The sequence below is a fragment of the Neovison vison genome, chromosome 1 (assembly GCF_020171115.1).
Source record: "Neovison vison isolate M4711 chromosome 1, ASM_NN_V1, whole genome shotgun sequence".
NCBI lineage: Eukaryota > Metazoa > Chordata > Mammalia > Carnivora > Mustelidae > Neogale > Neogale vison.
Window position 1 is genome coordinate 12,047,479 of NC_058091.1, and position 15,897 is coordinate 12,063,375.

General features: G+C 45.0%; 1 protein-coding gene across 1 annotated transcript in view; it reads right to left on the reverse strand.

Annotated features, from left to right (window-relative positions):
• Positions 1–15,897, reverse strand: part of TIAM2 (TIAM Rac1 associated GEF 2) — a 181,497-nt gene that overhangs the window by 92,528 nt on the left and 73,072 nt on the right. Inside the window, exons 5-7 of the mRNA XM_044243397.1 lie at positions 10,128–10,563; positions 4,633–4,805; positions 2,608–2,832 (exon numbers count right to left, since the gene is read on the reverse strand). Of these exons, the coding sequence (XP_044099332.1) occupies positions 2,608–2,832; positions 4,633–4,805; positions 10,128–10,563 (834 nt within the window). The remainder of the gene's footprint in view (positions 1–2,607; positions 2,833–4,632; positions 4,806–10,127; positions 10,564–15,897) is intronic.

Below are 15,897 nucleotides of genomic sequence, written 5' to 3' on the forward strand. Positions count from 1 at the left end.
TATTTGGAAAGGGGGCACACAACGATCTTCTCCACCCAAACACTACAAAGAAAATCTGTTCCAGAGACTTCACCGTGCATGATGTAACGTACTCCGTAAGTTCTGCTCTCACTAGGCTATAAATGACTCTATCTGAGGTTCTTGGGGGTCTCTGGGGCAAAGCGCTACATAAATATTTTCTTTTATGTAAAATAAAATATAGTGACGTTGCGAGTTTTAAGTGGTAAGTGGAGAGAGCACTATTGCTCTGCTAAAGACGTTTTTAAAAGGTCGTTTAGAAAAAAAAAACGTATAGTTACGAGATATTTGAGAGATCATGTTCTCACTGGTCTTGATCTGAAAATACCTTTGCCTTTGTAGCTTCGCATAACATTCTCGAGTCAAAGATCATCTCATAAAAATAAATCTAAGCACGTGCTTTTTTATCCCCCTTCATGTTTCATACTCTCTGCGTCGGCAAGTAAAGAGCTAATAACTCTCTTTACAACCATCTGGAAAATGAGCAAAGGACAGTGAGCACAGCAAATGTAATTCCAGACACCCACCGCAAAGCCCTCTGGGAAAACAAGACTCAAAGACAACCTTAGAAACTGCCAATATGATGGGGAGAATATTTTCAGGTGGAATTCCTAAAATTACTTCCAGTGGTTTTATACCGGAAATGTACCAGTGCAGTATGAGAAGGTAGCTGTGTGCATAGGGGCAAGGGGGACCCGGGGGGGGGGGCACTGAAAACTTAGTCATGTCAGGACAGTGTGCCTAAATTAACTAGTAATGATTCTGACAAAGAATGTGTAACGTGCTGTGAGTCATAATTGAAAGAACTTCTTTAGGCCATCCAACCATCAAAGACTCTTGAGTGTGAGTCCATTTTGTGTGAAAGTAATTCCCCTCCACAGACATCATAAATTGTTTGCCAACTATAAACTACAGTTAATGAAACTGCATTAATGGAATAAAATTGTATTTAATGAAAATGCATTTTTTTAAGGTTGCTTGGATGTCCCGTGGCCATAAAAAGGAAAAGAGAAGCAAAAGAGGTGGGGGGGATGGGGGGTGGGCAGGCCAGGAGCCTCTGAAAGGTGCCTGATTTCCCGTTTCTCTCGTCTACATGTTTGAGATTATGTACGGACCTACAGACTTCACGGTGGACGTCCTTTCAAAGAAGCAAGTATGGCTTCAGAGGTGAATTTCAGAGAGCCGGTAGAAGTTACAACCACATTTTCCCCCATATGGTCATCCCGAGACTGTTTTATTGGGGCACCCTGAACACTCTGAGTGAGACACGGCAATCCTCGAGTTTCATCTCTGAGGACAGACCATCACGGCTCCTGGATTCTCGAAATTCAGGACCACTCGTGAGCTGCGGTACACAGAAAACGGAGACGACCGTTTCTCCCCCACAAGCTTCCTGGTTTGCCAGGTAACCCTGACGTAGCATCCCCTCTCTCCATGCCGCAGAGACTGAAAGCTGGGTCTCAGCACCTCACTCTTCCAAGACAGGTGCAGGCAGAGGGCAGAGGGGACTAGGGTGAGCTCCTGGTGGCGGCACTTCCTCCACTGTGGTGCTCCTGCTAAACTCCCCAACACCTGCCACCTCCCCACCTTCTGCCTGGCAACCCTCTTCTCAGGTCCTGTTAATACAGTTGGACTGTGCTCCCAGATACTCTTTAGATAAAGCGCACATTCTCAGAACAGTTCAGTTCAGGAGTGTAGGATACGCTCAGTGAGGTTCTACAGAATTATGGAAATTACATACTCTGAAATAGGTTTTCCACACAAACTGTGAAACATCGGTAGGGTCCCCTCTGCGCCCTGGTAGCCACACATCCAGACCAGTGCCATCCCACCAATGAACAGCTCTCCCCATGTCCACCTGCCGTCTGAGCCACTGCCTCATTAACTGTCTAAAGAGACAACACTCACCCTGCATCTAGGAAGAGAGAGATGCAAGAACCCTCATGGCCGTGTGTCCACGGGCTTAGGGTGCATGAGCAGAGGAAAACAGATATTCAAAAGCTGCTTCTCCTCCTCCGAAATGCAAACAACATAGAAACAAGCTATTTAATTCTGATAATGAAAGTGGAACTAGACCAGAGAAAACTTCTTAGCACCATATCTGTTATAAACAGAAAAAAAAAAAAAAAAAAAAAATATATATATATATATATATATATATACATATACATACTGGTTTTTTGGAACCCAAGGATGGAAATAGCTATGTCACACTAAACCATACTTCCCAAAGCCACCCTCTCTGTTAGAATCTTCTCTGTCTAATCTTCTAGTGGTTTTATTATATAAATTTTGGTCTGAAAGGGACAATATATGAGAAAATCAGCCAGGCAAGAAGGAACTAATCAGAATTATGAAAAAAGACTGGGTTGCAAATATTCCACTGGGTATATACAACAACCAAAGGTTGTAAATAAAGCCTATCACATCACCGATGTCACAAAAGTGCTGCCGTTAAGTTCTTGCAACAAGAAGCCACAGAAACTATCTCCCCCAGAGGGGTAAGGAACATTGCCGCCATCTGCATTCCAAATCCGATTTTCGTGGTGAGTGACATGTGAAAGGAAAGAAAACACAAATAAGTAGTACCTGGTTTTCTATGGCTTTCCTGTTCTTTGGGTCGCTCACGATGGACAACTGCAATTCTGCCATCTTTTTCATCTTGCTGTCCATATCTATCTTCTGAATGAGGTTTCTGGTCTGGTTCTTGAGAAGCCGAATTGTGTCCTCTTTCCCATGCTTCTTTGCAAAAAGGGAGGCACAAGCTGAATGTATGGCAGTGACCCAGTTTTCAAGATCTGTCTGGCTAGAGGCCTAAACACAGGGGGAACAACATTAAAATGGTTGTCTTTAAGCACCGGCAATATACACAAGGGTTCTTCTTTCTCTGATCTTCACTTAACTTCACACACAGTGACTATACACATTTTTTCACATAAGAAAAATATTTTAAAAATAAGGTGAGTCTCAATAAAGCAGAACAAGTAAATTACTATGATTCTTAGCAGGCTGAAAACCCCCTCTACTCCCTTGATGTCCAGAAAATCCACATACATTCAAGCTATGGGTTGATCGTCCAGTGATCTCTGGGATCATACAATAGGACCTACTGGGAGAATTTCTTAGAACAAAGGACATTTTGCCTGAATCACAAAATACTCATCTCATACTTGCCCCTGAGAAGTTCATGCAGATTTTTAGAATTTTTTTCAAAGATTTTATTTATTTGAGGGAGTGAGAGAGAGAGAGAGAGAGAGAGCACAAGCGGGGGGGGGGGCATAGGGAGAGGGAGAAGCAGACTCCCCACTGAGCCACAAACCCAATTCAGGGCTCGATCCCAGCACCCTGGGATCATGACCTGAGCCGAAGGCAGATGCTTAACCGACTGAGCCACCCAGGCATCCCAGTCCATGTAGATTTAATCTAATCCTCTTACCTTCCCTATAATTCAGATTAACGGCAATTCCTTACTTGGCCTTAAAACAGAAGTGAGGAGAAGGAAAATCAAACCTCAGGCCCTGGATCTTGTACGTCAAGTTGTGGACAGCAAGAAGACTAGAGGCCCAGTGAGTTCACCTGGTACTGGCAACAGGAAATCCTGTCTGTGCAGAGAATTCTAGATTCCCAAAGTCAGCATAAAGACCACTAGGCAATTCTGCAGGGATCCTGAGAGTGTCCAGGACCAATGTCATTGAGACTCCTGAACCAAGGACCTAGGAGTCTTCCATGAACCTTTTTGGTCAGATAGAACCTGCAGCACTGGGTCTACACACAGTACTGGATTTAGCCTGGGAATCACTTCAGAAATATACTTCACTTCCTTCACTTCCACCCCTTTTGAGTTCATCAATAACAGCACCAATGGTTAGAATTTCTTCAGCACTTAACACATACACATTATTGATCCTTAAAGCGATCCCATAAGCTACTGTTATCCTACTGGCTAACAGATCCTTAGCTCAGAGAAGTTCTGTATGTTCTCCAAGATGGCGCCCACACCCAACGGCGGCACCAGGATCACACCCCTAAAGCTGACACCAACACCGCAGGCTTGGCATCCCACCAGGCTTGTCAATGTTGCATTTGCTAGCAAACTGCTAAAAATCATAATGGGAGACAACTGGAAACTTAACATCCTGAGTCCACTTCTACAGGAAAATGAGACCTTACAGCATTTGTCCTTAAGGCTTTCCTGAGAAGTTTCTTTTTCACTTCTACTGGGATTCTAGGGAAAAATCTAAAGCTCTCCTAGCTATATTCTGTAGGCTTCACTTGAGAGCCTCCACTCAGAGAATTTCAGAACCACTAGACCATGAGCAACACCAGAATGAGGACCATGATTTTTCTCTTTTCAAATCCTCGAGACCATTCCAGAGGGCACAGCTTGGAACTTGAAGAGCGTTCCAAGAAATGCTTGCTGGGTGAATGACTGGATGAACACGGGCCCCATGCCACCTGACAGTAAGCAGGGGCCAGTTCTAAGCCCCAACCCAAAGCCTAACTAGGCTTTTACTCTATTGCATTGGTAAACTATGCCTCTTCATTCTGTTCCTTCTCATCCTCCTAGTACACAAGCCATCACCTCGACCCTCCATCCAAAAAGTTTGGCAGTACCTGGAAAAGGTAGACATCTCCAAAGGAGTTGCTGAGGCAGAACACATTTTCCTTCTTGGGGTGTTCTGGGACTGACTGCACTATGCTGTCCTCTGCAAACAGTGCACACCGAGGGGCGCTGCTCTGGTCCATGGAATTCTTCCCATAGGTCTCATAGAATAGCAGGGTGCAACCTACGAGACAGAGAAGCAAATTACATCTCTGTCGCAGTCTTGAGGATCTCGGAAGGCAGGGAGAAGGTAAGGGACACATGAAGGAAAGAAAGGAAGGAAGGAGGGAGGGAGAGCGGGAAGGAGCGGGGGGGGGGGGACAGAATGAGACAACCAACCATGTAATACAAAAGGAAATTCTGGTATCCAAAGTATGCCTTGTTTTATTAGCATAACTCAGGTGAAAAGTAAAGGTTTTTGTAAACATATCATAGTAATAACAATACCAAGCATTTATTGTTGCTTACTCTGTCAGAAACTCTTCTAAGTTCTTCAATGGCTCATTTAGACCCCACAGCAGCCCCAGAAGGCAGGTGTTATTAACCCCATTTTACAAATGAGAAACCCAAGGGCTTATACCACTGTGCAGGTCCCACAGCTGGACTGTGGCAGAGCAGGGAACTGAACCCAGGCGCTGCCCCAGAGCCCTCCTTCTCGACTACAGCCCTGCATTCTTTAAGAAATCAATGCAGAGAGAACACCCATGTTCATTAAAGGAGGGAGTTTCTACACTTAACAACTCGTGGTAACAAGAAAAGGAGTTTACCTGCAGAACTTTGCCATTTGTAAGAAAGTATCCGGTTAATTCTCCAAATGCCACATAAAATAATTTAATATTAGCGTATTCTTTTACTGCACAATAAGAGGAAATAACACCACAGATTTTATTCGTTTAGATGAAGAGGGGAAAATGAAACTAAATATCCCTTGATTTTAAAATATGACACAAAAATGCTTGCAAATACCTAGCTTTCCCCTGTAAATTAAAGAATTATTGTAAGGTAGAAGTTATGAAGGATCTACTTTGATAATTAGGAGTGCCTTATAATTATTAGATGCAGTTTTTAAGCAAATTCTAAAATGCTCACAAGTACATTCTCTTATTGAAAAACCTTCAATAAACACTTCTGAGCACTTCTCACGTGCTGAGCCCTGGCACCCAAATACAGTGGATAAGGTCACCGCCCCCCTGCTTTGCACAGCCTCTCCTGCTGATGTGAAGAAGCACCAGCTGCTCTCCGCCACAGAGCCAGTGAATGAGGTCCAGAGCATGACTGCCCCTCTGAGTGAGAAGTCCTCACTCATAAAAGTCTAAATGTTAAAAAAACAAAACAAAACAAAAACCCATTTCATGCTAGCCAGTGTCACTTCCTCCTTCAAAAACCCATCTTAATCTGGACACATAAGCACAGATCATGGAACCCAGTGCAGCACAGAAGCCTGGAGAACAAGATGCTGGCTGGTAGCTCTGCCCTCAGAAAGAGCATCGTGACACTTTCCCCCTCCTTGATGTTTAACGATCTCAAAAAGCTCTAGCAACCTTTCTTCCTGCAAACAAAAGGCACCCACACTAAGGCTAAGAGATGCTTCCAGAAGAAGGGAAAGCAGCAGGCGGTCTCCAGCCAGGGCTGTTCCTGCAGGGTTGAGCCAGTCTTTTTCCAGCCACTGATGCACATAGAAACAATGTCCCCAAATCTTTCCATCAGGAAAGGCCTGTCTGACTGCTGCTGTGTATGCAACCTGCCATGACCTGGGGACCCAAGGGCCAGGGTCAAGGTGACAGACCCATGCCAGTTCTGCCCAGTTCAAATTCTTTCCGATTGGTGAACATTCCCTTCCTGGCCTCCCCACCATTGTACGCCCAGTGGCTGTGGTTTGAGTCATGACATCTAGAGGAAATGAACACAACCTTGGGCAGATGCCAACACGCCGCCAACTCGAACGCCCCATCGGCCGTGGCAGGGTGAAACCAAAACAGGACATGTCATGTTAGACCCCGGCCAGGAGGTAAAACAGTATGCACGATTTCTTTGCTATCGAACTTCAAGAACAGGAAATCAGGGGTAAATCCATTACATCAAAGTTAACCTCATCTGTGTCTCCCATGCTGGGGCGATAAGGCTGAGGGAAAGTGGGGCACCCCTGTCTGCGGCATCTCCCGCTCCCGTGGCCCCCACCCAGGGCTGCGGCCAGCAGCCCTGCCCGGTCCCTGCCAGGAGCTGGGGTTGGCCTGGAGGGTTGCCAGCAGGGGTTCTTCTCCCCCCTGGAGCAGAAAGAGAAAACGGACAGAACAGGAGCAGAAGTACGAGAATAGAGGAGATGCCGGTGGACGTATCGCCAGTGGAAAAGGGAGCTCGTGTCATCTTCCCTGGAACCCACCGTTTCTCGACACCCTCTCAAGCCACACTCGTCACACCACCCCCTCGTGCATGGCAGAACCACCGGGATCCCCGAATTACGGCAGGAACCCCTCTCCTGACTCACTGGAAGACATATGGAAAGCAGCGTTACCTTTGTTAAAAATGTTATGACATCCTCCAAGCCCTAGAAAACATGTATGCCCTTCGCACACGCAGCACATGACACAGGTATACAACTAGTGCTTATAGCTGCTCTCTCCAGAACACCATAAATACTTCAAGAATTTGTAATTCTGCTTAAATGTACATGCTTGTATATATACATATACACACACACACACACACACACACACACACGTGTGTGTGTGTAACTAAGATTAAACCAAACAGTTAATTTCAAACATTACAACTTGGATTCTAAGCGAAGAAAGTTCAACTCAGCCTAGTGAATTCCCAGAGGAAAGAGGTATAGAAAGCCTCATGGAAAAGGTTATGCTGGAAAAAAACATCTTTATCGCATAACTTTTGGCTGCAAAGGGAAGGAAGGAATGTGTGCTTGATAACATTCACACTTACAAAGCACCCTTTCTCTATGGGTCTTAAAGGGTTTTATGAGCAAGCACCAAGGCATCAGAGTGCAGGCAAGAGCACAGACCCTGGGGCAGTCAGACGACGCACAGCCACCCCTGCCACGGGGGTCAGCAGCAGGAGCCCCCGCGGTAGCCCCCAGGATGGAAAACCCTGGAGGTGGGTTCTTCTAGCTCTAAAAGAAACCTGCCTAAATCTCCTCCCCCAGGAAGCCTCCCACGATCTGGCTCTGCACGAATGTCTGCAGAAGCAGGGAAAGGGGGACGAGAGCCTCCTTGCACTTGCTCATGGCTCTGGTCACTGCGGTCCTTCTAATTCAGAATCAGCTTGCCATCCTAACTCCTGGGGAACCAGAATAAATTCAGCGCCCCTTCCACAAGACTGCTGCTCACTGCCCACCCCACTCCTGGCCTTCTCCAAGCTAAATGTTCCTAAATGTACACCATATAGCATGGCTCTAACCCCTCTGCTGTCACCCTGCTGCCAACCCCTGCTGGGATTAGGTCATGGACATACAAACATACACCATCACCAGCCTCCACCACCACTGGAGTGGGAGTTGGGGGAGGGGGAGGCACTTCAGAGCCATTAAAACAGGCAGGGAATGACTTCCCAAAGCCTTCATTTAAACAAACAAATTTTACATTAAAAAAATAAATACAATAAAAAATACAATTTAAAAAAAGCAAAACAGATACACGTCTCATACGGAGTCAAGTGCATCTCTTCCAAACAACAGCGGCAACTTCAGACTGTGATTCATAATCAATCCAGATGCTCGCTCTCCTGAGAAGACATTTTCCCTCCCCTCTCCAATCAGGGATACTTCAGGTTGAACCTATTCAAGAATCCCCATCTTGCTTACTAACAGGGCTCCTGCACTATCGTGCCCCCAAGGACAGGAATGGCCAGCTCCACCCAGGGCAGAGGGAGGAGACACCGCTGTGGCCATAGAACCTGGGACAGTGGGAGGAAGGTAGCCAAAGATCACATTCACTCTTCTAAATCACACTTACTTTTATCTTGACTTCGTCACATTGGAAACTCATTCAAGGAATGACCTACGGGGGTGCCTGGGTGGCTCAGTGGGTTAAGCCTCTGCCTTTGGCTCAGGTCATGATCTCAGGGTCCTGGGATCAAGCCCTGCATTGGGCTCCCTGCTCAGCAGGGAGCCTGCTTCCCCCTCTCTCTCTGCCTGCCTCTGTGCCTACTTGTGATCTCCCTCTCTGTCAAATAAATAAAATCTTTTAAAAAATAAAGAAAAGAAAAAAGAAACAGCCTACAGCTCAACCACCACCCCCAAACCTCCTTGTAATGCTTGGCAGCCACAGTTCCCTATCCTGTACTTGGATGGTTACTTGATTATTAAACCTGAGAGCATAACGTATCCCTTCAAACTGTATCTTGGTAGGTTCAACCCCTTAATCCAACTCTCCAAATCTCGCCCATCATTTGGCATAAGAACTTGTCTCCCCAGGACGCCCAAATGAGAGGTGAGCTCTTGGGCCTTCCTCAGCCACAATGTATCACAAGCTGGAAAAAAGGACTGGGACTTGGGTATTATAAACCATCCAGTTTGCTAGGGAAAAGCATCACTTCAAGGCAAAACTCCTTCCAAAGTGGATCCTTCCCAGACAGGCTTCTGGGTTATTATGACGCAGCTCCCCAAGGTAGGGTGGAGGCATCTCATAATTTCTACATGGTAGAGCAGGGGCAGGGGTGGGGGCGGGTAGCAAGAAAGGAGTCCCGTGGGACGGCTCAGACTTTCCACACATCGTGTCTGCAGACAGGATTCCCATTTCTGCTTTCCCCCAGGACGGGGAAGGCTGTCGCCCAATAATGAGGTCTGGCTTTGAACACCACACTCAGTGCCTCTGACAGAGTCAAAGGATGACTGTGCACACGTGACTGTGAGGCTGCCCTTCTTGCTCGCATCTGTGTAAATCACACCGTACTGACCGGAGCCTCACTCCTCCTCAGGACATTAAGATCACTTCTAATCTACGCAACCGCAGTGAGCAAGGCAATTATCATTCTTAAATGGCAACGTTTCCAAGAAACTTTCATAATCTTAACAAATCCTTACTCCTATTTCCTTTACATTAAAAAAAAAAAAAGGCATTTGTTTGGAATGATGACAATTAGACTTCCTTAGTTTATAAAGGTCAGAGGACATCCAGATGTTGTCATATAAGCTGAGGATCCTTGTGAAGAACAGGTACTTGTGATCTGCATTTGGTTACTTACTTATCTGGAATATTTTTACCCCCCAATGCAGAAAAACTATTAAAGAATGGTACGGAAATACCTATAAAATAATAAGCTATAACTATGAAATTCAATCACCATGTATTAGAATGAATAATATATATGAATATTATGTAAGCCGTATTCTCCAGGTGTGAGGAAGTATCTGTAGCAAAACGTGCTGGGAGACATTGTATCAAATCCCTTCGCATTGACACAAATTAACCGTTGACTGACTGGTACTTCCTGGGAGAGGGCACAGCTGGAAGAAATGATTTCAGTGGCCCCCCTGAGTCAACAATGCACTTACCTTTCAGTGTTACCCAGTACTGTTTCCACTTCCTCCGGGCCACCAACTCCAGCTTCTTTTCCTTCTGCAAAGTGACGAGGGGTTTGAAGAACAGCCATCCAGCTTTTCGGACCACCCCTTGCTCCTTCTCAAAGAGCAGATCAAGTTGCTCCAAAGAGCTGAGGGACCCACTGCTGGAGTCTGCGGTTTCTGTGGACGTTTCTACATGCTCTGTGCTGGTCCTGCTCATTTCCAGCTCCCGCATGAAATTCTCATAAATGTTCTGTTGGAGGGAATCGCTGCCAATTGCATGAGCAGATTCGCTTCTCTGGGACAGGATCTGAGCAGAGCCCCCAGACCACAGTGAAGCAGACATCTGGAAGGGCCCCTGCACGTCTGCATTCAGTCCATCTGAGCGGCTGTCAAAGTAGTCACTGCCTTCCTTGGACCTCGGCTCCTGTGAGCAATGCAGACGACCACCCATCAGAGGTCATGTACATTCAAAGCATCCCTTCCCCAACACCAGAAACACGTCATCCCGCTGTTTGCTAATGCTGCTGCCACAAAGCAAGACTCTTCACAAAAATTCATCTTCAAACATTAAGTCACCAGACCAGAAAGAACTGTAGAAATAATGTTGCCCAACCCAATCCAGAGCCAGTGGAGTCAATGCTTAAAGATAGGAACTCATTAAAGACTCCTGACTATGCTACCTCTAACCTACGCTGAGCATCAAGAAATTAACTAGTGTATTTGTAACACATCAGTGAAGATTTCCAGGCTGACATTTCTTGGCTGACCGAATTGGTGTCTTCCTGGAAGGAATATGCGTTCCTCATCCAGGTCTTCCTCCTGGATCCTTTTAAAGGTAGAAAATCTCCAGTTGCAGGGTCAAGGGGTTTAAGGAATAAGTCCTCAGGTGTTGTCAGGTACTGTTATGCAAACTTCTCTTCCTCTGCCCAAAACAGTCAGTCCCCAGCTTCTCCCTACCCTTACCCATCTTAAGACTTGAGGATGTCTACCATCTTATTTTCCTTCTTCAGATATTAAAAACCACGCATGTGGGATTCTTTATCTACAAAAAGTATTTCCGAGTAATGCTGTTTTTCATTAAGAGTGTATTTTTTTTTACTTAATTTGGGAATTTCTTCCATGAAAGAAATATTCACTCACATCCTTTCATTTGAACATCTATTTTATTCTAGCCACTGGGGATGCCAAAGACATGATTCTTAACTTCAACATGTACTGCAACATAAAATCAGACACTAGAAGCTCTAAATAATACTAATATCTATAAAATAATGGCTGCCCCCCATGAGACTACAATGCACTGACAGTCAGTGGCCATGCAGAGCTGAAAACACGGAATGTTTCCTCACTTAGAGAAATCCAGTTATTTAAGAAGAATAACTTTCAGACAGGCCATTCACTGGTAAACATCAGTAAGTACACTTTTCAGCAGAAAAGACTTTAAAGACTCTAACATTCCAAATTTAGAGCTTAGATTAAGGTAAGTCTGCAGAGCAGTGCCCAGTGTACACATCTACTCAGCTGCTAGAAGACTGTCCATTATATTGCCTTACCCATTAAAATAAAAATAAAATTAAATAAATAATAAACTATAATAATTTAAAATAAAAATGAGTCAAGCACCACTGACTGAAGGCCTTATTCTGAATACTCCACTGTGTGGAGGGGTTATCCTTTCCGACACTCTATCCGGAAATCCAGTAGCAAGTACATTTTGTAGGAAAATCATCAGCTGGAGAGTGCTTCCAAATACCCAGGGGCTATAAACAACGGAGCCCCAATCGCAGCTATTACTAACAAAAATATTATTTTCCACTTGTGTTTACACCATGTCCCATAGTCATATTTATTTATACACAGATGCTTATGCAAGAATAGAGCAAGTAAGCCAGCTGCAGTGAGTCACTTAGAGAAGAAACTTTCAAAATAGTGTTAAGTTTTTTTTTTTTTAATTGTCACTTCGTTGCTCTTCAAAAACTCCAAAGAGGTGAAGGAATACTTCTCATTTAGCTAGCGTTAACATCATGTCAGCTACGAATGTGACTCTGACTCACAGCCCCCAAACACCGGGATGCCTCGGACACCCAGCAAGACACTCTAATGGGGTGTTTCAAAACAAGCCAAACTCTGCCAGAGGAAAGACACTCAGGTACCAAACTTAAATGTGACCCTATAAACACTGTTGACAGCCTTTCTCGTGAGAGAGTCTTCAGTTGGTAGTTGTAGCCCTCACTTTTAAATGTTCTACCACAGCAAAGCGTGACAAATTTTCCTAAGAAACGGGAAAATATTGCATTTCAGCATTTATAACTGATTCTTAAACATGAACTTTCCCAGTTTCTAACACATTTCCAAAGCCTTCTATTGAGAAGCCTAATAGCCAGTGACTGATTTTCAGGCTAACAGGAATGTATGAGTGGACGCCCGTCCGTCCCTAAGTCGGCTCAGCTGCATTTCCCCGTCGCCGTGCTATGTGTATGAAACCAAGGAGTCGTGTTATACGTGTACACAAGGCAGTCTGACTTCCATTTCTCTGCATGCAACTAGATCATGCTAGGCGATGGAAAATGTAACTTCATGACCAGGGCACTACCGAAAAGAGGAGAGGGGAGCTCAAGAGAGTTCAGTCTCTCTCGGGAGGTAAAAGAAAACTCCTGATCATCATTCCTCACTTTCTAGGAAAATGTATTCCAATTCACACCTGGCCGTCATTCACATGCCTTTTTCCTTCATCCCACAGTACAGCCCACTAGCTCTCTGTGACTACGCAGCCCTCAAAGGGCCGTGAGGTCTAAAATTGGGAGGGCCTAAAGGCCAGGGTCTCTGCCTCCTGAATGTCCGCTGTCACTGCTGCCCACCAAATATGCCTGACCCTCCTCCCAGGGCCCAGCGCAGGGTCATTCCTTCACCTTTCCCCTCCCTCTGAGTTGGACATGACCTTGTGACTAGCTTGGGCCAATAAAAGCATGCAGAAGTGACACATGGAAACTTCCAAAGCCAACACACAATTTTCTTTCCTCTTCTGCTGCCAAGGCTTGCAGTTTTGCAGATGGAACTGCTCTGTGGACCCAGGGTCCCAGAGAGGAACAGTGCAGACCAGAGTGACAGCCTGGGAAAGAAAGGAATTTTGCTTGTACTAACCTCGGAGTTCTGAGAGCTTTCTGTTGTCTCAGCATAACCCAGCCCACCCTGACTGACAGAACTAAAAGTTCACCAAGGACAGGAACAAGGACTCACAGTACAGCCCCTTAATATTAAGGTTTGTTGGCATCAAACACATCCTCCTCTCTAGCACATTCTGATTACGGTGGTACTCTTTTTCAGTTGTGTATGCTTTTTCACTAACTCACCCTACTGGTTAAAAACCCTAAGAAAGGGTTCCTCTTGTATACTGCTTCTTTAAAAAGTCAAAACAAGTCAGTCTCTCCATCATGGTAAGGGTTTCTGGACCTTAGCCCTGCTGGCACACAGAAGTTTATGTGATGTGAGAATATGCATTCATTTGGTGCCATCTGGTACACTGTCGGGAATTTTGCTCCCATGCGCTGACTACATTTTTAAGGATCTAAACCTGATCTCTGCCATAAATCATGAAAGGAAAACAGAGGAGGAAAAAAAAAAAAACATGACCAACAAAAGTGGCACACATTTGTCTTGTTAACAAGACAAAAAATTTGTCTTGCTTACCTTTACGGATTATCGATTGTGGGAACATAAGCAAAACTAAAAAGCTGGCTTCTCAGGATACTTCTTAAAAATCCAAAGCCGGGGGCACCTGGGTGGCTCAGTGGGTTAAGCCACGGCCTTCGGCTCAGGTCATGATCTCAGGGTCCTGGGATCGAGTCCCGCATCGGGCTCTCTGCTCAGCAGGGAGCCTGCTTCCTCCTCTCTCTCTCTGCCTGCCTCTCTGCCTACTTGTGATCTCTCTCTCTGTCAAATAAATAAATAAAATCTTTAAAAAAAAAATAATCCAAAGTGGTTCACTTTGACATTCAATAAGCCCAAAGCAACTACCAGTGGCTATCAACAGTACCTTGGCCATGTGTCTCATCGGGAAGAGCTCTCACATGAGGCTTAGTAGAAATGGCTTTGGCCCTGGCTTCTCCACCAACTTGCCATGTCTCTTTCAGGGAAGACCCTCAAACTCTTTAAGCCTTATTTTCTTCATTTTAAAGTGAGGTGGAAGTCCTTTCCAACTTCCAAATTCGGACTTTTTGATTATCTAACCAGTCCGTTCTTAACGCCATAGGCTAACAAACCATTCAGAACAAAAGCTCTGGATGACCCAGACTTGAAGGAGATCACCTCCCAGGGGGACAGTGACGGCCTGAATGGGACAGAACGTGGTCAGTACACAGTGGCAAGTGGCCTGCCTTTAGTTGAACTAAACCTGAATTAGACTCAGTACAGTGGTGTGTGAGCCAGGACACACACATGAACAATGAGAACCATACTCTATGCAAACAAGAGATGGAGAGTAACAGGCTCGAGGCCAGGATCAGTTAGGGGTCCTGATAAATGACAGCTAAACCTCAGTCAGCCACAGAACACCTGAATCAAAGAGACACAAAAGTTGCCTGTGTGGGACTGTAGCCCCAGAGAAAGCAGGACCTATTTCCCTCATCAGGCTCAGCTTCTGCCAGCTGTTCAGGACATGGGACCTGATCTCTACTAGGCAGTGGTTGAGTGTGAAGAAGTGAGGAGTAAGGCGTTAGCAAATTACTACGTTTGGGGATATGAAGAGTTCCGTGGCGGGACGGTGGTCCTCTGTTCTTTATCTGTGGGTAAAGGGGGAGCAGGGGAGCAGGGGCAACAAAGCACAACACAGGAGGGGTGCTGGTGGTGTGCCTCATGCATGAGAAGGAAATAACTAATAGTAAGTTTTACACATCTGACACGATCTACTCAGGGAAGGCGTAATCTTGGTCACCCATAAGGCTCTATAAAATTTTATAATTCCGTATCTATCTAGGATGGATAAAACACAGTTTTACTAGAGACAAACTGCCCATTCAAATCTTCAACAATGCAACTTATATTGTGTAAGCAAAGGGAAAAAAAGAAAAAGGAAAAGCTTTCTTCCTTCTACAAATAACTAGAAGTAGAAACACACAAAATAGAAAAGCCAAGAGCAAAAGAATTAAAAACCTAGCAGCGCCTGGGTGGCTCAGTCAGTTGGGCATCAGCTTTCGGGTCAGCAGGACCCTAGGGGTCCTGGGATCAAGCCCAGGGTCTAGCTCCCCGCCCAGTACAGGAGTCTGCTTCTCCCTTCCCCTTCCTCCCTGCTAGTTCTCTCTCTCTCTCACTATGTATCTTAAATAAATAAAATCTTTAAAAGAAAAGAAAAAGAAGAACTAAAAACCTAGCACTTACCAGTAGTTACTTAAAAAGGCAACCTATTACTTTCCTTCCTGGTGACTAAGCCACTTTGTTTCCCCAATACAACTTTATACATCATAATAAGTATTATCCTCATCACAATTCTTTTATCAGGCATTATATTTTTGATATTACGTGTTCTTGGGTACAAGATGTTTTCAAAAACTGTTTGCTAACCCCCTTAGAAGGCAGTGAGATTATACAGATAAATTTTTTTATGTATCCCCAAAAATGTTAATTTCCCCAAAGTAATATCAAGTTCAGGAAAGCGACTCATTCCCAAATAACAATGATCTAGCTCTCCTTTTTGTTTAGGCTTCAAGAATGATCTCTAGCAAAATTCTCAGATGACCAGTTCACTGGGGAATTCTCTGGAATG